General features: G+C 40.3%; 2 protein-coding genes across 4 annotated transcripts in view; one reads left to right on the forward strand and one right to left on the reverse strand.

The window, feature by feature from the left end:
• Positions 1 to 13,094, forward strand: part of ankib1b (ankyrin repeat and IBR domain containing 1b) — a 34,162-nt gene extending 21,068 nt beyond the window's left edge. For all 3 annotated transcript variants that reach the window (XM_085473232.1, XM_085473233.1, XM_085473234.1), the window contains exons 12-20: positions 55 to 189; positions 1,507 to 1,593; positions 1,884 to 1,950; positions 2,880 to 3,025; positions 3,433 to 3,611; positions 3,742 to 3,793; positions 6,905 to 7,016; positions 9,220 to 9,263; positions 9,820 to 13,094. In XM_085473232.1, coding sequence (XP_085329358.1) covers positions 55 to 189; positions 1,507 to 1,593; positions 1,884 to 1,950; positions 2,880 to 3,025; positions 3,433 to 3,611; positions 3,742 to 3,793; positions 6,905 to 7,016; positions 9,220 to 9,263; positions 9,820 to 10,731 — 1,734 coding nt within the window. In that variant the 3' untranslated portion in view covers positions 10,732 to 13,094. The remainder of the gene's footprint in view (positions 1 to 54; positions 190 to 1,506; positions 1,594 to 1,883; positions 1,951 to 2,879; positions 3,026 to 3,432; positions 3,612 to 3,741; positions 3,794 to 6,904; positions 7,017 to 9,219; positions 9,264 to 9,819) is intronic.
• A 188-nt stretch (positions 13,095 to 13,282) lies between these two features.
• LOC146698206 (protein lifeguard 1) lies at positions 13,283 to 20,533 on the reverse strand. Its single transcript, XM_085473235.1, has 12 exons — positions 20,407 to 20,533; positions 20,181 to 20,290; positions 19,177 to 19,314; positions 18,665 to 18,833; positions 18,189 to 18,267; positions 17,663 to 17,716; positions 17,390 to 17,480; positions 17,185 to 17,222; positions 16,468 to 16,555; positions 14,856 to 14,945; positions 14,379 to 14,426; positions 13,283 to 13,819 (listed from the first exon to the last, which is right to left on the reverse strand). Exons 3-12 carry the CDS (start codon positions 19,276 to 19,278, stop codon positions 13,667 to 13,669), a joined length of 912 nt encoding a protein of 303 aa, XP_085329361.1. The 5' UTR covers positions 19,279 to 19,314; positions 20,181 to 20,290; positions 20,407 to 20,533; the 3' UTR covers positions 13,283 to 13,666.

Consider the following 20,533-nt stretch of genomic DNA (forward strand, 5'->3'; position numbering starts at 1 on the left):
GGCTTTCCATTTTTTGATGTGACAGCTGACCAGAGCTGTTCTCTCTCCCTGTAGTGTAAGTACGATTTCTGCTGGATCTGTCTGGAGGAATGGAAAAAGCATAGCTCATCTACAGGGGGCTACTATCGCTGCACTCGCTATGAGGTCATCCAGCAGGTGGAGGAGCAGTCAAAGGAGATGACTGAAGAGGTACATGCATACACTCTAGATGTTAACACGATATTATTACATTCTCTGTGTTTTCATATTTTAAACGCTTTCGGCCCAGTTAACCGAACACTTTGTAAAATATGACTCAACAGTATAATGTAACAACAGGGGACCAGAGCTGAGTGATGGCAGTTGTTACTGGGGGAGCCCTCTGTTATGATGATGTAGAGTGAATGTCCTAAAGGAGCGGGGCTGGGGTTGTTTCATATTGTATTTTATTCCTAAACGTCATGACTCTTTTAGCAACTTGTCATCGTACTCCTACACCATTATCAGACTCACAACAAAAAAGCAGAAAGCTTGGTGCATTATAAACTCGTGTCTGTTTTAAGTTCACTAATTCTTCCTCTGATTCAAGCCATGCATACATTAACCAGAATGTGCTTCCACTTGTCCTAGTAGCCAGTAATATAGCCTTCAAGCTCCTCAGCTAAATTTAAAACGAGCAACCGTCTACAGAGCTGTAGTAAGCTTGCTTTCTGGTTCTGTTTTCTCAAACTCAGACATTGACCTAAGTGACATTACTTATAGCAATTTATCAGATTTTGTGCAAGTCCCTGTGGAACCAGAGAAGAAATGATATAACTGTTTACTCATCTGCAGTAGTACTCTCCAAGGCCTGGAGAATGGCAATACATAAAATTGGTGGAATTTTCCTTGAATCGCATGATGGAATAGTTAATTATTTACAGATTTTCTGTGCAGAGTTGATAAATATATTTTGCTGCACAACCCAGTCTTACTGTAATACACCAAGTCTCTGTCTGTCTGCAAACTCCTACATGATCAGGAGTTGAGCAGCTGAAGTATATAACACACAGGTATATAGTAATGTAGGCCTTGACACCAGTTGGAAACTACCTGGCAACTGCTGGTTGCTAGGGAAAAATATTTCCTGCTTGTTGCCAATGGTTGCTCGAGGTTAATAGCAGTTACTGTGAAATCATTTGCTAAAACCACAGTCATGTACGTCAAGAGTCACTGACCTCCTGGTAACCAGTCGTTACTATTGAAAGATGTATATTCTCTGACTGGCTGGCAACTCGTTGGAAGGGTTTGCTTGCTGGTACTAAGTGAAACTGCTTGCAAAGAGGTAAACAATGTTGCACTTGTTTGCATTTGGTTGCCAGAGGGTTACTGACCAGTCTCTCGTGTACTCTCTAGTCACACATAAATAGTATCATTTGGTGGACTTACTTTTGCTCCTTACAGTTAAAGTATTTCGGCTTTCTCTGTGAGAAGAAACACCATGCTCAGGAGATTGACTGTGGCTGGTGTCTCATCACTGTTTTGCAGGCTGAGAAAAAACACAAGAGCTTTCAGGAACTCGACCGCTTTATGCACTACTACACACGCTTCAAGAACCACGAGCACAGCTATCAGGTAAACAGACCAGACTTTGTCTTCCAGTGATGTTGCATTTGCAGCTGTTATGCAATGAATGCAGACAGTGAGCATTTGTGTAAAACTGGTGCATGACCCATAGTTTGGATACTCTCCAGTGCTCTAACTTTAACATAACTAACATACGGTATATTTGCATTCTGTTCATCACAAATAAATCTGTTGTTAATTTATTTGGTCTCACGTGGCATTCTCTCTATTGCTTGGTTTAGCAGGAACCTCAAGATCATTTTTGTTATTGAGTAAAATTTCTGTTTTTCTCCCATTAGCTAGAGCAGCGTCTATTAAAAACAGCCAAAGAGAAGATGGAGCAGCTTAGTCGAGCACTAAGTGGAAGTGAGTATGCAGTCTGCCGTAACGGCGTCAACCTTTATTATCCCAATCCTAATTCAGTTCTTTAATATTGAGCTTTTGGAAGTAGAGGAGAAGGGATAGAAAACTGAGGTGTTTTAATATTATTTTAACAACAGCATTCAGTTTAAGCATTCAGTAGTGTGAGGTTACAAGAAAGATAACATTTTAACTTGACTTTTTCAAAACCATGTCAGTAAAGGGAGCTTCTGCCTGACTAGTTAGCTGAGTGATGCTGATGTACATCAGGTAAAGCAGTAGATTCTGATTGCAGTGGAGTTAGCTCACATAGTGGCGGTGGCTGTCAGCTGGCAGAAATGGAAAAGGTTCCAAGTCGGTCTTCATGAGTTTGGCTTAACTGAAAGTTTGCACAGTTTATCCTACATAATACGACTGCCGACAGCTTTGAGTCTCCAATAATCAGTTTTGGCCATCACTATTGTGTTTTCTGACGCAGTTCAGAATCTGAGATGCAGATAAAAATTCTATTTCAGATATAAATTTGTCTTCTATTCAGCATGTCTGGATTGCTAATTTACACATTTAGTGAAAAGATTTATTCAAATGAGAAGAAAATGATTTTCCCTTAGGTTCCAATTTTTTTTTTTTTAAATCTCAGTAGCTGTTAAAAAGTGAATTATAAGTCACTATTCATCAAAGGCCAGCAGTGTTCTTGGCCCAGACTTCCCATCATACTAGACACCTCAGTTATAACTTAAAAGTGCAGTCTCTTCATGTGCTTTAGTACAGTCAAGGAGTTCTTTCATATGCTTTGTTTCAGGATTTCTTGTCATGTAATACTAATCGGCTCAAAAGCAAAGTGAAGTAATTGAGGCAGAGTAATGAGTGTCCTGTACAAAAGCATATCCCATATTCATGTTTGTTATCTGACTCTCCCGCCTTCTCTTTCCCAGGGGAAGGAGGCCCACCTGACACTACATTCATTGAAGATGCAGTCCTAGAACTACTAAAGACTCGCCGCATCCTCAAGTGCTCTTATCCTTATGGGTTCTTTCTGGAGCCCAAAAGCACAAAGAAAGAGATCTACGAGCTTATGCAGGTTTCAGGCTTACTTAGTGAGAGGAAAGACAAATGTTCACAGTGGTCTAGGCCATTAGATATGTGAGACTAAAGCTTTCTACTGCATGATTCTCACAATCTTCCCCAGTTATATCTGCACATCTCAGCTTTTAGTTAAACATCTAGTGCTGTATAATTTATGATCACCCATATAGATACAGGATGTACTTTCCTGCTAGTTTTTATAATGTGGCCTTTCAGATGCTGGAGAATGAATCGGCACGGCTCCCATAGGTCTTACAATTCCTTAAACACCTGTAAAAGTAATAGTTTTTTTTTTAAGTAGATACATAAACAGCTGCCCCACAAGTACATTTGTTAAATTGAAACTTCAAATCCTGCATTTGTACACTGTGATTGCTAAGTCACCTGTCTTTCTGCCCCCAGACGGACTTGGAGATGGTGACTGAGGACTTGGCACAAAAGGTTAACAGGCCTTATCTACGAACACCACGCCACAAGATCATCCGTGCGGCTTGTCTGGTACAACAGAAGAGGCAAGAGTTTTTGGCCTCAGTAGCCAGGGGAGTGGCCCCTAATGACTCACCTGAAGCCCCAAGGCGAAGGTAGCATACAGACCAGTACCTAACTTTGTTAAAATAACACATTTTACTTCTTTTTTTATTTTATTTTGAGAGCCAATTCCTGTGTGATTTCAGCTATCACAAGTTTGCCATTAATTTCTGTCTTTGGCAGTTTTGCTGGTGGAACGTGGGACTGGGAGTATTTAGGCTTTGCATCACCTGAGGTAAAAGCTGATTGGTTGGACTGTAAACTTGAACAAAATGCATTTGTCTTTTTGTGTACTGAGTGGTTTAGCCAATGATGGGTTTTTCCTTGTCAGATGATTGGGTTATTTAAACAGATTAGAGGTACATAGTAAGAGTTGGTGATTCCCATTTGTTTTAGCGAAAATTAATTCACTTAAAGCTAACAAATGTAGCCAGATAATTGTATTGGTCCAGGTTTACTTGCAGCTGCCCTTTACACTCACACCCACATGTCATAATTGGTGCCACTGTTTCTAAACAAAACCGGCTTCTGGCTTGTTCAGGTTGTTGCTGTGTGCTCTGAAGTGCTTTGAAACCACATTTGGACTCATTATTAAACTTACTGGTACAAATTAGGAAGAAAAAGACATGTTAATCCTAAAATGTTAATTTTTCTCAAAGGCACAGACTTCCTCTCTTGGTCACAAATTATTTTTGGATAACAAAGGTTTGTTTGTTTTTTGTTTTCTCCCTGTCGTTACTGTTCTTGAATGTAATAGTGGAGCCACTCCCAGATTTCAGCATGCCATTGGAAGTTTAATTTTGTTAATGTGGAATTTTTAATATCATGAACTGTCAGTGTTATTGATGCCGTGATGTTTGCCCTATACAGTATAGTACAGTATTACATATTTGTAAAACATATATTATACATAATATTAATTTAATCAGTGCCCTTTCAGCAAGTGCCTGTTATTTGTAATGACACTTATTTCTGCTAATAGAGAGTACTTATTGTTTCAAGAAATTACTTTATTTATTGCAGAAATATAAATCATAATTAGATATAATTATGTTGTGTAATTAATTATACAGTGTCATATGACATCTTTTAATAAAGTCAGTATGTATATTTAAATCATTTTAACGTTTCTGGTGACCCAGAGATCGGCATGTTATTTAACACACTGGAGCAAGCCAGATGGTTCAGTGTTCCCTGTGCAACCGTCAGGAATGATTAAAAGCACAGTATGCTGGCGAACACCTAAGTAGGTTGCGCCTGATCATTACACATTAGTAACAGGTGTTTGTAGTTAACACTTAGAGTCATAAAAGTGTCGACCACATAATGGTTTGATTACTGACCTGTCTTCTTTTTCTGCCCAGCGTGATGTATGCACTTGGTAATGGTGCATATGTCAGTACATTGCAGATACTACTACAGGTCTGTTATTGATTTTTCTAGACTGTGGCAGTTCTTAAACATACAGTTCTTTTTTCAGAAGAATTTGCTCAGCTTAAGAGCGCCATCACTCTTTTGGCTTAGGCTCGTGTAGCTTCTATCTGAAAATTCAAATCTCACACCAAAATAAGCCTCTGGGGTTTCTGTGCAAATCCTATAACATTTCAAAGCTGGCAATGGCCAATAGACATTTTAAGGGGGGATGTTTTGACTTGTATCAGTAAATAAAGCACAAAATGAATTAAAGATGACTCAGTTACATTAAATATACCAGTAAGCCCTGTAAGTCACTTAGCGGCATGCAGTACAGTAGGACCCTTCGTAAATGGAATGTAAACACATTTATACATTTGCACTTCATTTACAATGACTAGTCAAAATATGTGTGCTAAAAAAGATCTGTTGTCAGGAAAGCACCACAGAAAATATTATTATTATTCAAATCAGCCAAGAAACTAAGCCAACAGATCTAAAACAGTAACTTGTCTTCTGACATGATAACAAAACTACGTACAGCGGCTCTTGTTTTTCTATTTAGCATTTTGCTTCTTCTAAAATGTGCCATTATTTTGTAGGAAGTCAGGTGCCACATGCCGTGATACTTATCTTGTCTCTCATTGGTTGACATTCTTAACAAGCTGGAGATCCCTGCATGCATTGATTTTGCTAACTACTAATTATCTCTATCTTTAATATGCATCGATACTGTGCAATAACATTAATGATTATAATACATAGGCCAGCTGATGCAAGTATTTATGTTGCAAAAACGATTAAATTTAGCTTGGAACATACTAATATAGACATACAGTAGATACTGATGGCAGATGCTGAACACCAAGCTTTTATTTGTTATTGTTTTTTGCCTGCTGGTTAAAAGCTTCTTTCTCAGTCACTGTCAGTAGTTGGTAACCCCATAGTAACAAAGCCAGATGACACTGCCTCACACACTTCCATATGTCTCCTCCATGCTTCTTATAAAACCTGCATCACTTCATAGTGGGTTATATTTAGCACGGTGGAAGCATGAAAGAGCTTTTGCTTTTGATGATATTTGCATGTTACTCAGTGAGTTTGGCAGTTGAGATGATTGAATAAAGAGTGCAGAGGTACCGATATGTTGATTTGGTGTATGTAGCCTTTTTCATGAAGAGCGGTCATGCATTTATCAGTACTTTAAGAGGGATAACAGCACTGGAGTTTTCATTCGTTTGGCACTTGACTACGGATGAGTGCCATCTCACAGTTTTAAATCTATGACTTTGACTTTACAGGAATTCCATTTCAAAAATGTTAGCTTGAGTTGATTTAGATAACAGACAAATTCACTGCTTTTCCCTTTGAAGAGCTACACACCAATGAGCCAAACTGTTAAGACCACCCATCTTTCTGTGCAGTCAAAGTAGCTGCCAACCAGAAAAGCATAAACTCCATATGACCTCAAAATAAGACCTGTGTGCTGGGATAAACAGGAACTATTTTCCTTTGCCACGTTTTTTTCCATGCTAATCTGACCAAAGTTTCAAGTAGTGAGGTCAGCTGATGTGCAAATAATCCCTCTTAACCAAAGGTTCAGGTATCAGACTGCTCTACACCCTGCTTATCAGATATTTTCTCATGAGTGTAGAGGCACACCCACATAATGTTCGTCTTGTGTTTGTAAGACATAGCTAATCAAGAAGGTCGGTTTAAAGGGAAGGTAAGTGGTTTCAGTTAGTGAATGAATCAAAGACCTGCATATAGTCCCCTCAACCCCCCCCCCCCCCCCCCACACACACACACACACTCACACACACACACACACACACACACACAGAGTTATTAACTCAAACCTGCTAGAATCAGTTTCCTTGTAAAAATCTCCTTCATTGCATTTTTATAGTAATGATTGTTCTTATATTTTAAGGAGTACGCAGAGTTCCAGTACAGACGGCGGCATAGGCAGAGGCGGCGAGGCGACATGTCCAGTCTCCGTAGCAACACACCTGACCCTGACGACCTCAGCGACAGCACTTTAGGTACTTTACTTTATACAGGGTTTCTCCTGTGATGGCTATTTCACATCGTGATATTCAGTTTTTCTCCCTTGTCACAGCTTGTTATTTGCATAGCTTAAGTTACCACGTGAATTTATCGTGTGATCCATCTGAATGCAAAATCTCTGGGTTCTAGTTGGCCTGATTTTTAGATTGGGTCCAAACGCCTGAGACTATAACAACTATCTGGTGCACAGACAGTGCGCAGATTTAGACACCTCAAGGTTTGCAATGTTTACAAAAGATTTTGATTGTTTGTGTATAAAAGATAAAAGAAGTTTTCTTGTAAAGTTTAGAAAGTTCCCTTGAGTTGTATTTCTTTCATTAAAGCAGGGTTCGATGGACCTCAGGTAGATTTGATCGACTGTTCAGCTAAATTAACTTAAATTGGTCATCTCTTATAATCACAGCTGCTTCAGGCTCTCAGCAAAAAAATTGCTTAGAGAATAATAGATCAAAACTGCATCTTAATTAAAAAAGAACGTCAAAATTCTATTCTATATTCTTGGGAAAAAATGAGACCTTCTGTTTCTAATCATGGATACATTTTTCTAATAGTGCAGTGTGACTGTGAAACACTTAGTGAAAAGAATATTTTTATATTCATTAAAAGTGTGATTAATTAAGATCAGGCCTACATTTGTTATCAGTCCAATTGGTATACATCCTGGAATGGCACACTGACTGCAGCATGGAAAAAACAAAAACCCAGCAGATGGATGGAATGGGTCAAAGTGCAATTTGTAATGGCTGATACAAAGCATTTAAGGTGGAATGATCTTTTGAGTAGAAAACTATTTAAAGATAGATATAGGGAAGTACTGTGTACATGTGATAGGAAGTTTTATAGAAGTCAGTTCTAGAAATGAGAGTTATAAGAATTATTCTAATCTGAAACTGTTCTGGTAGGACATTAATAAACTGAGAACTAGAGACTGCAGAAAAGACCTATTGAAGTTCATCTTAGTGATGGTGTGGTTTGAAAGTATAGAATGAGATTAAATGAGAGCTAGATTTTCTTGATTTGTTCTCAGGAAATCACATTGTGATGAACTTTGATTTTTGTTTCTTTTATTAGTGACGCATGTAATTCAAAGGATGAGTTGAATAGAAGCATGACTCATGATGTTTGTTTCCATGTTTGAATTGTGATGTTACAAAGAAGTGAAAAACGCTGTAGACAAGTTACAGTTAAATTACTTGGGTGTAGAAGAAATGCCAAAGAAAGTATTAAAGTCTCTGTTACTATTAAACACACATTTCTGTTGCTTTATAATTTGTTTTAAAGGCACAGTCTTATTAACTTTGAATGAATCCATCAGAATTGCATAAGTGCAGGTGCAGGTTTGCGAAGCCCCACCATCTTGAATACAGTGGCTGATGTTTTCGTTATCTCTTTCTCGTCCTTCACTACTGCTTTCTCTCCCCTGTCATTTGCACCTTATCATCATCCTCCTTACCTCAAGCCTCATTTTCTTGCACTCAAGTTAAGGCTCTAGCTCTGTGTGGATTAAGAATGTCTAACTTTAAAGAACTGTCTGTTTAAACAGACAATTAAATGGTAACGTTTCAAAGCTCTTCGGTGAATTCAGGCCTTACAATCTGTTCCAGATCAGTTTATTTTTTCATGTTGTTGGAGTCATGGTTAATGCGCCAAAAATATTAAGATCCAGTCAGATGCTTCCCTGGCAGTATTGTGTCAAGTGGAGAAGAGTCTTAGTATCCACCGGTACCTAAACAAGCACAGGTGCACTGCAATGATTCAGTTACATTATTTGTTTAGAAATATTGATTTTTACTAATTAGTTTTTCCAAAATAGAGCTTCTGGAAAAATGACACTTGCTTGAATTCAGTAAGCATTTCTAATCTTTTGTGTTTCTCCATCATCGTGGTACTTTTATCTAGGCTGTATGGACTGAAAACAATAGATAAAACTGGAGGGTAGCTAATAGGTTTTGTTTTGTGAGCAAAGAGGAATTGCTCACAGATACAGATACAGTTAGTGCAGTTCCTGGGGTTGTGACGGGTTGCTGGTCCTTCATCAGTGTGTTGACTAAACTCAAGATGATGTTACTAAATTGAATACTTAGCAGTAGATTAAACTGAGTAAATTGATTTATCCTGCATTGATTTAGTTCAATAACCAGGTTTGACTTTTTCTTTGTTCCTTTTTTTCCTATAAAGACACACAGGATGCTGGAAGTGGACGCAGACAAGGTCCTATGATGGTGAGTAAACATTTATCTCGAGCTCAAACGGTAACGTAGTTGAAATTATTCCTGAAGGCATTTTTGTCTTAGTACTGTGAATTATTAATGTCGTCTTGATTCTTAGCGGTTTCATATTCACTAGTTCACCAAATGTTCAGTTAATAAAAGAGTAATATTTGAAACTGAAACCTACGGGGTTTTCTTTTTCTTTTTTTTTTGGACTGGGGTTGGGGCATGAATGACTTGAAACATACTGAGTGATGCAGCGATGTTGTGTGCTGGGACTTTATATATAAACACAGAGTGAGTGGTAATGATAGTTTTGAAAATGTAAAACCTTAAAACCCACTGTGAGCTGACTGCAACAAAGCAGCTATAAAGAAAAACTGTCTTTGCTTTCAGGTTTGTGTGTCAAAGTGTCAAAACTGCAGCAGCTGCTATTTTCCTTGCCTTGTCACTATCTCCATCTGCTGCTACTGTTAACTTTTTTAACAATAGGTGCTGCAGGTTATACTTAAAGTTAAGTTTGAAAACTGCTGATGCTCTACGACACTGGATCCTTTTATTCTTGCAGGGTCTGGGTTCGCTGGATGACGATGACCCCAACATTCTTCTGGCTATTCAGCTGTCACTCCAGGACTCAGGGATGGTCGGGAGTGTGTCCAGTCATGAAGTACTTGCCAACGAAGCCTCACTCGGCGCTATTGGCACCTCCCTGCCTTCGAGGCTTGAGCAAAGTGCTCCAGGCATCGAGGTCCCCCCCAGAGCTTCTCTAAGCAGCTCAGAACTGCTGGAGTTGGGAGATAACTTGGTGAAACTTGGCAACATCAGCAGCCAGTACTCTGCTGCCACCGGTGTTGCTATCCCTGTACAGCACGGTGACAGTCATCATCGGGCATACGGTGCTTCTGTGCCCATACCAGTGGCTCCTGGTTGCAGCAGCTCTTCAACAGGCCTCTTCTCTTCCACCGACACAACAGACTCAACCACATGTGGCAGCCACGACCCATCCTCATCCTCTGCATTAGCAGCAAACGCTAACCTGCTGGGCAATATCATGGCTTGGTTTCATGACATGAATCCTCAAGGTATCACTCTGGTACCCCCAACCTCCTGTGACAGCGACTCAGTCCCGGGTTCACTCCATAGGGGCGAAGGAGAAGACGATGACAATGTCGGGGTGGTCGTCTTCCCTGAAAACAGGAAGCCTCAGGAGGTGATGGCAGATGTGGGGTTCTGCTCTCAGAGGCTGAGTGAGATGGAGGAGAAGGAGTGCACTGTCGCTGAGAGACCGACCCAGTTAGATCTAGTGGGGCTGGACACCATGCCGCTACCTTACATGGGAGCCCATGACGCAAGCGGAGGCCATGCCGAGCGCAGAGGCTCAAAGGTGTGCCACGTCGACACTCCGCGATGTGACTCTGTGTCTGATCAGCTGCCAAGCACCAGCTCATCTGAGTGGGAAGATCAAGTGCACTTGGTATGATCTCTCTAACTGAGATGGCAAAGAGCTTTTAAGGAAGGCCAAAAACCACTACAGATTGCAAAATGAATAAAGAGGAGGAACGTCTGTGCTAGCTATTCAGGTGGAATGTAAACAGAGTGGGGAATGTGTCATACTTGACCAGAAAGTGGGGAAGACACAGATTCAGATTTAAGTGCAACAAGATGTGTTTACTGTATTGTCAGCCTTCTGCAAAGAAAGTACTAAATAGAAGAGATCACAGTTAGTTACCAGTTTCAAGGGTGACTTATAAAACAAGTCTTGTACTAGTAAAAATACAAATAAGTAGCGTTTTTTGTTTTTGTTTTTTAAATATCAGATTTAGAGACTTAGGAGCTTTAGAAACTTTAACCTACATAGTTATTTTCCACTGGACTAAAAGCCTACTGTATCAGTCTGGATCAGGTCTGATGTAATTCAGCTGTACTTAGTGAGCAGATTAACAGTTTGCTCCAATATTCAATCGAAACAAAGCCGGCTGAGATGGTTCTCACTCCTGTCCAATTCTGCCTACTTCATGGGTGCCAAACACTGACTAGCAAAAGCACAGTTTGCAGTCACCAAGTGGATTCTCTAAAGCAAATTGTGCCTGCTTTTTACAATCTCAACCACTCAGCTAAACTTTAATGTGAAAGGGTTGAGCCATAATTTTCTTTGAGATTGCAGCTCATTGATACTCTGAAAATGTCACTGGCTAAAAGCTGCCGTGAGCCGTGTAGAACTGAGGCTTCAGGCCCTAATGGATTTGTACTTTATGTAAAATATTCACATTGGCAAAATTTTGATTAATTATTCAACTGAAAAGTAGTTGGCCTCCTCAAAAACATTTCAAAATGGACTTGACAGTGGTTATTACTCCCCAACACAGGCTGAATCAAAAAACAACGAATGCTGACGGGCCCAGAGGGAGTGCTCGTGATTCAGTTTGCACCTTTGTCACAGCATGTTCTGAATTCCATTGTAGCTTGTCTTAAATTAATGTTTTGAGTATTGCAGCCGAACGTGGAGCGCGACAGACTAAGTAGACAGTGAGAAGCCTGCTTCATACGCCGCAGGGAAGGCCATTGAAATCAGGCAGTCGTATTCAGACTCTGGTAAATTAATTACTCACGCCCAAGTCACTGTAATTTATCTCTGGGTCCTGTTTTAAAAGTAATAAGCAAAGCCTTTCAGATCTTTGCAGATTTTCCGGACTGCAGGGTAATGCATGGGGGGAAAAAAATTAAAAATCATGAATGTGTACAGCATCTCATCCTCATGGGAAGTCCATGTCTTTGAAACGGTTCTCTCTCTGGAGTTGAGACACACAGTGCCTTTGTGTAAATCACCATGATTCACTTTTTCCTTTTTTCACACTTTTTTTTTCTGAGTGCTAATTTAAAAAAAAATGACAGTGTAAACAAAAACAGAAACACCTGTTACCTTAAAGTCGTTTCTCTCACATTGCCGTTGATAGTGTTCAGACGTGCTCATCAGAAATGTTTGTAGCAAGAGGCTTTTTTGTTGGCTCTTGTGGTGATATGTTAATAGATGACACTGACTCTTTTTTCTTCTTTTTTTTTAGCGATTTGGTGAAATACGTTGTAACGACGAAGTCACACTTTAAAGAAAAAATCTTATTCCCAGATATTTTGAAGAAAGGTTTTATTTCTCTGGGTTTGTGCAGTAAGGCTTCTTGCCCTACACTGAAGTGGTTCCCGGGGTTTAGCATCTAAAAATCACTGCGCTGATTTCAGAATAGGTTAACCTACTGTTCTGTATCGCTTGTGTGTGAGGAAAGTTATAAAGTAGGTATTTATTTGGAATAAAGATAATTCATTTAAATAATGGATTGTGAGTAACCCATGTGAACTAAAACACACTAGTCAGTGTCTTACCTTTAAGACGTGATTATGTTCTTGTACAGACTGATGTCTGGCTGAAGTAAATGACCTTTTTCTCTCTCTCTCTGTCCCCTTGCAGATGTATAGAGCAACATTAAGTCTAAAGATAGTGATTGCTTTGATAAGTGTCTGGGTGCCATATGGTTAATGGAACTAACTTTGTCGGACTTGGTTAATGGAAGTGCTTTTATCAGAGGAGATAACATGCGTTGCCCTTTTTCTTTAGTAGTATGCTGTGCATGTAACGGGCACACTTTATACTGTCACCTCATATGTTCAGGTGATTTATTAAAAAAAATTAAAAAAGGTATATAACATTTTGTAACTCATTGAGATTTTCTATTGTAAAGCAACTAATCCTTGAAATGCTATTTGCACTTTCATAGTTTATACTTGATACATTCCCTCTTTATATGAAAAGTGTTTGATGTGTGATGCCAATAAACTATGTGTTGAGTTTTACTTTGCGGTTGTCTCATTTGTAATAGTCATTTATGACAAAGAAATATTGCAGATGGTTTTATTTTCATAACACTGACCAATTCTTTTATTGGGTTTTCATTCAAAATTAAACACTTTTATATAATCTTTGATTTAACAAGTACCTAAGTGACTAGTTTGTGAGTTAAAGAGTAATTTTTAGAAACAAATATTCAGTATATGTAGTTCTATGTAAGAATTGCAACAGGGCAGTATGTAAATCTGAACTCCTAAAGGAAAAAAAAATAAACAAGTAAACATCCATAAAGCAGACTGCAGTGCGTAACACATGACAATCATAGGCAAACTTGAATATACTGACAGATGTCTGGAGACGTATTCAATATGAATCATGGGCTCAGTTTCCCAGACATGGCTTAAGCCTAGACTTGGACCAAAAAAAGTTTTTCTGTGGAGATCTTCAGTGTTTTTGCTTTGGGGGGCTTAAGCCATGTCTGGGAGACTGGCTGTCTGTGTTTACCAAACTCAACGAATTGATTGCATGTGTGCAAGAAGAGTATTTTAAGGGGAAATCCTGCCATGGAGTTTAAGTGTCAGCGGCAGAGGCCGATGAGCTGCAGCAAGAAGAGGAACAGGGTGACGACGTCCAAATAGAGGTTGAGCGCAGCAAAGATGTACTCCTCGGGAGAGACTTGATACTTCCTGTGTTTTCCACCCAGGATCATCTGAGTGTCAAACACCAAGTACTGCGGAGAGATGGACAGAAAATGAGATGCTTCAGCACTGATCTGTGAATCGAGAACGCGAACTGGTCTGCAAGCAAGCGCGGGCACTATTAACTATTTCTGAGAGATGGGACGGTGCAGATAAACAGGCCACACAAATAATCCGGGAGTCAGACTTGTGCAGCTGAAAATAAGTTGTGACTTGCTGCTGACAGCCTGTTCAGCTCTGTGTGCAGCTGCAGTTTGTTCCACCGGCTGACGAGATGGGTCACAACATTTGCTGCGAATGCCAAAGGCACACAGAGAGGTGGCTGTGAAAAGGAAGCCCACTACTGTTAAGTGGTGCATAATTGAAATTAAAGGGCACAGGGGCATCAAAGTCGCTCTCTTTTCACTAACAACTGGTATCAGGCTGCTTCGCCCTGGGATCGCGTGTTGCATCATATACACTCACTTGACAATAAGCCCTCTTTGATGGTGGTTTCGTTTTATTTCCATTGGGGATTTTAATTCTGTTTTTCATAGCAAAAAGAAAAAAAGTGCTGCGGAAAAGAACTTTCTGTTACCAAAGTGTACTTACTAAAGAAAACAGCAGTGTTCCCAGGCAGGCATATACGATGTAAACATACTGCAAAAGAATCACACACACTCAGGAGAGGCATTCAGTAACACAAATTTAAAACAAAACATTTTTATTCTAGTGTGCTGTGCTGCTTGTTTGCTGTAGGTAGTAATTAAGCCAGAAACTTTTTTTTTTGGTCATTCTGGCTGTTTTGTTTGGTTTACAGGCAGTCAGAGTCCAACTACAACCTAAAATCTGCAGAATGCTTATTTATACCCGCTGGCAACACTAACAGCCGACACAGTGAACGCCAGTGTACATTTAAATCCTAAGAGGTTTGAGTTTACGCTCTCTGCTGTATAGTCTGCTCAGCACACGGGCCTGTGCTTTCTAGGGCCAAAGACTCTGAGGCTGTACATCCGGTCTGTCAGCAATTCATTTAAAACCTGTTCCCACTGCAAACACACTGGTTAACAAAGAAGCTCTTTAATTTACCTGTGATCGGAGGATTGCACAGAGGAGGGCGAATGAAAAGAGGGTCCAGATAAGCACCCACAGGCACCCACTTGCTGTGGTGAAGTCCCACTGATGCCGCAAAGGAGGGATAGGAAATGAGAAAGACAGTTAATGTGACAAGCCCCAACATCTCTCATTTGTACTCATCATTCTCGTAAAATCCAGGACACTGAAGGCTGTTCTCATTGCAGCTGTGCTCTGTGATAGCTACAGATTGCAGTCGAGACTCAAGAAAATCAAGACAGTTCTGGTTATAACAAGTGAGGATAAATAATCAACAGGCACTGAGCAGGGGGATTGAAGGTGGCCTTTTCGCCTGCATGCCCTTTATTTATTTTTTCCACACTGGCATAAAAAAAAAAGATGGCAGTTGCTACAGGAGAATCACTAGCACTGATCACCTGAGGAGCTATGGGCTGCAGACGCAGTGTCAATGCATCACAGTGACAGAGATTAAAAAGCTCTGTGAACATTGTGAACTGCAGAGCAAGAGGTGCTGGAAATGGCAAGATGAAAGCGAAGTCATAAAAAATAAACTACAAGTGTTTGCGGACGCTCACTCAGCCCATAAAACTATATTACGGGCTTAGGGGTACGCTTCCCTCTATATGTCAGCTATTTAAACCTGACCTGCGTACCTTCCTCCCGCTGATTAATAACGAGCAGAGAGAATTAAGCACCAGATATATTCTTAGTATGATTATCAGACAGCTGCTTGCTTGTTCCATCCACTGTGAGCGAAAATATAAATGTCTCCAGCTCCTTCAGATACAATAAGTGGCAAAGTGTGTGAAATGCCAACCACCATTTAGCAGCAATTAAAAGAGGCTCTAAATGCAATCTGAATGTGGCTGACATCTTCCCCACTGGCTGTGTGATTGCTTTTGTTCAGAACATGAGGCGTTTATTGAAGAAGCATGCCGAGCTATCAATGAAGTGATTCTCAAAAGGTCTCCTAACTTGCTCCAGCTAATAAAACGCTGCAAGTTGTAATGAAACTTTAAAATGCCATGTGCACAAGCATAAGCTATTATATATATTTTGAGAGCGGCATCTCAGAAGAAGATGAGCATGATCAAATAAAGAATAAAAAATCCTCAGCGAGCGAGACTTATTTGGGATTCGTTGGGATGCTTATTATAGAATTTTAGGTGAAGTTTTTGGTCATTTTTTTAGGGTTTCAATCACAAAGTTGAGAAGTTTTGCTTGATAAAAAGCTTATTTTTTTTCACAATTCATGAAAGGAGGCAGACTGAAAAGGACGAGGGCTGACTTATATAAAGAATTCTATATGGCGAGAGTTATCTCAGCCACACGGGGGCTTAACCCTCTGGATGCAGGGAATTAACCCAACTTACAAATACACTGATCTCAGCAGGAATCTTAGTTTTGCCAGGACAGCAAACTCATCTGACTTTGAAAACTCTGCAGGTGAAAACCTGTCCAGCAGCTGAGCTTTACACGTTCCCTCTGACTGCACAGGAAACACAGCTGAGTGTATGGACATTTACCATTGACTGTATAGTTAAGGCGCCGTGTTTCACTTTTGGCTGCAGTGCAAACTGAGCTCAGAGTGTGTGACAGATCTTACCTTTGACTGCATGGCGAACAGGCTCAGGGAAAGGGACACAAATGCTGTTGCCCCAACAGCCCACATGACTGCTTCAGCATTAAAATACCTGCAGACAGAAATATCAAACAGTGCAGTAAGAGCTGAATCATGTCTATCTTGGGGTGGATGAGCAGCGGGGTTTGGTCTATCCTAAAGGGAAGTTCTTATAAGAATTTTTTTTTCTCGAAATATGCATTTAACTTTGAGCACTGGACCCCCCCCAACCCCACCCCACTGGACAAGTATTGAATAATGTATTGCCTGCATGCATTTCCTATCAGCTATAGCTTCAGTTATAGCAATATCCTATAAATATGGTAATTTTAATGCATTATTGATAGTCAGGTCTCATCTGATGCCTTTTTCTGACAGAGTGACGTGCTGCTAAAAAAGAACCGTCAGAAAGATGGAGGGGAAAAAAGGGTAACTCGTGTTTACACAGGCACCGAGAAATACAGAGAAATTGGTTTTGAACTATTTGTGATGTGCTCAGATTTATCTTCAGCTGAAAAAAAATCAGAGAATGTGATCCCATGTGCCTTTTAATTTGGTAAACCAGCGCTGATAACATCTTATCTGGCATGATGGCTTCATTGCTGGCATCGAACACGCTATCAGATATGGATCAAATAGGATTATTATTGTGCAAATGAGTCTGCATCAGGTGGGGACTCATCTTTGTAAACAAACACTCACGCCGCCACAGATGCAAGCATCAGGCCCTCTGCAACAGTCTGAGGAAGACAGGGAGAAAGGCACACAGGCAGGGAGAGGGAGGGAGAGAGGGGAAGGAAAGGGGGAGACAAATGGAAAGTAAATACATGACAAAAAAAAAACTGTGAAATAGAGCAGGTGTGGTGGTGGTTTAATTTGATGCCTGGCTGGTACTGCCTCTACTCACAAACAGGCCCAGGGCAATAAAATTGAGGGGGACTCGACGCCGGAGACTGTCACAGCATGACAGGGCCACAATGAGGACGAGTACCACCGCCCTGTTTCACACACGACACAGAGTTTACCGGCATTAGCATATAATAGGAGAAACATTATGGATTCACTGAGCGCATTATTTATATTAAGATGAGCTTGTGATTTACTTCCGTGGACTCACATGAAGCCCTTTCTCCAAACACGAAATCCAGAAAATCTAAGAGAACGTTTTTGAACAACTTACATCATGGTGTAGGTGAACCAGTAGTTGTTCCATGCCCATTTCCTAAGTGTGTCCCTGTTTTGTTTTTTTTGTTGTTTTTTTTTTTTGGGGGGGGGGTGATAAGAAAAGGGAAGGGAGAAAGAGAGAAGTGTTTAATAGAGCTGCCATTTATCTGATAGAAGCAGTGGAATGATTTTATTAAATATTAACAGAGAGCAGTGCATTGTGCACATGGGAGCTGAATACAATTTATGAAAAGAAATGACTGTTGCAGTCTTCCACCACATCCATTATACCAAACACAGGGAGCTTTCAAACTACTGCAAGCACAAACATTAGGCGGACTATATACCACCTTGTTTCACCTCACTATGGTGATTTGAGAAGGGCCCCAGTGCATGTTTAAATTTGTGCAGGGACGACTTTATGCACTTGTTCTGCCTCGTGTTGGTGGGCGATGACACAATTAAAAGCCAGCAGATTACAATAAAGGACATTTCTTCTTTTCTCTTTGGAACAAGAATGGCCTCGTGTGATTGTGTCTCACCAGTAAAGAAAAGCGCAGATGATCCCCACAGTCACTAGCAGCTGAATCATCAAGGTCAAGTAGACTTTCCTTATAAAACCTGTTCAGAAAAAAAGAAAAACAGATCCAGAAACACAGAGAGGTGAGACAGACAGGAGAAAGACATGCGACAACAACAATCTGTCAGAGTGAAGCATTGAGGCAGGTAAGGCTGCACGCTGTTGCCAAAAATGACTGTTTTCACCAAACTTGCATTCCTGCCTCTCATTAAAAATGATTTGTGTTGTGTGGGAGGTGAAGAGCTGCGACAGGCTGCGAGCAGAGATCACAGAACAATTTTCAATTCCAAATCAATTTTCAAGAAAACACTGCAAAGCAAATGAGGGGAGTAAATATTGCTGATCCTCGTTCGGCTCTGACCACGCAAACAGAAACGCTCATTTCTCTCGCCTCCTGTTTCTCCCTCTCTTTATTGATCTACTTCCTTCGACCCTCACCTCTCCGTATGGCAGCGTCACTGAAGGCGCTATCCTCTAAGCCGGGAGAGTAGACGGGTGGAGATTGGTCACATTGCTGGTTGTCTCCACCTGCTCCCGGGCCCACAGGATGGACCATGTTATCATAGGTTCCAGGAGGGGAGACCACTGCAACGCTGCCCTTCTCCACCTGGATCATTCAGACAACACCCGAAGTTTAGATTCAAAACTTTTTTCTTGCAAATCATAAAAAAGGCAGAATGATGTGATTAGAGGCTTTAGTGTTCATTTTGAAGTAACTTCATGGAATTAAACCAATAATCCATGTGTAATTAAATGTGTAAGCACACATTTAATTACACATCCCAACGATAGCATGATCAAAGGCTAGTTGTGTGTTGGATTTGGGCTCATTCTTTACGATAGCGGCATATTAAACCCTAAAATCAATGTGCAAAATGGTTTCTCTCACTGCTTAATTTAATTTTTTTTCCCTTTGAGGCTAACAAAAATGATTGTGAATTGCTACTAACGTCATAGCTCATCCCAGTATACGAACTCTGTCCATGGTCCCCGGGGCTGTACGGAGGGGGCTGAGGATATCCACCGTTTCTGTTGTCATAAGTGTGGTCCATTTGCCCAAAAGTCAGCAAATTTTATCAGACACAAAACTGCCAAGGTAAAGAGAATTATTAGACAGACAAGGTAGTTAAGGTCACAAAGACATTCCTCTGGACAGTGTCAGTGCTTTCATCAGTGATGTTAAATTGGCACACGGGGCTATGTCAAATGGGTGATTATGAAACCATGCATCACACAAATACAAGGCCCTCCATGACTGGCATCCATAAAAATGGCCCTAAAACTTAATCTATTTTCAGTGTATGTATATTTAATGGCCAAATAGATTGCATTTAATTGATCTCAGAGGAAATTTAGTTGTCATCCACAGACAGACAATAAATGCAAGGATTTTTTAAAATGTATATATGTATAGTGAACACAAGGGAATAATAAATCCCCCCCCAAGTTCCCTAGTTCTGCATTAATCATGAAAGAAATGAAGTCATAACCAGCTGCTCAAAGATCAATGCTGCATGATGTACAACTGCAGTAAAGCAGTGACTACACATAGCAGTTTGACAGAAACAGCCGCTCCCTGTGCACATCCGTCTATTCATTATGGTTTAATGAATAACAATTTCCACTTCCTGTAATATCCTGTAATGGCTTTTGCACTCGTGGCAGCAATAAATCATTTGCTAGATAAAAATCACATTTTGACTTTTCGTCTTTTTCAGCTCATCTCTCCAAACTGGAACAAAACAAAGCCTAAAACTGTGTTTTCTAAGGTACGAAGTGGACTTTGTTTTTGTTGGCTTACGCGGGCTGAAAGTTTGGAACATTAAATCCAAGTTCTGACAAGATGACAACAGTTTTAAAGTCTATAAAAAAGTGTCCAGCTGCTGTTTGACTCAGGTCTGTTCACAGAAATCAATCCGTACAACTCCAGCGAAGCTATTAAAATATGCCTTACCTCTGCTGTGACGACTGAGACCACGCTCGGCTGCTCTTCCTGTAGCTTCAGTTTCCTTCAGGGCAAAGTCTACTTGCTATCAGCTGGTTCCCACAGAAACAGGACTTTTGCTGCAGGGGGAAAGGATGTATTCCTCATTAGTCCTAATGGGATATTAAGATGAAGTTCTGAAAGTGACATTAAAGCAATAAGGCTGGCACTTTGACAGAGTAAATTGGGATTTTACCTTCTGTGTTCCACCTGCACTGATCCACACTGGAATGAGTTTATACTGCTTGATTTCACATGTTTAATAAAGGTTTTCCCTCATATTTCAGTATCCTGGAATGATAAGCTGCTGCATATGAAAAGCC

This window comes from Copadichromis virginalis, linkage group LG11, assembly GCF_057382275.1.
Source record: "Copadichromis virginalis isolate Kocher_CV1m ecotype Utaka linkage group LG11, C_Virginalis_male_GT1.1, whole genome shotgun sequence".
Lineage (NCBI taxonomy): Eukaryota > Metazoa > Chordata > Actinopteri > Cichliformes > Cichlidae > Copadichromis > Copadichromis virginalis.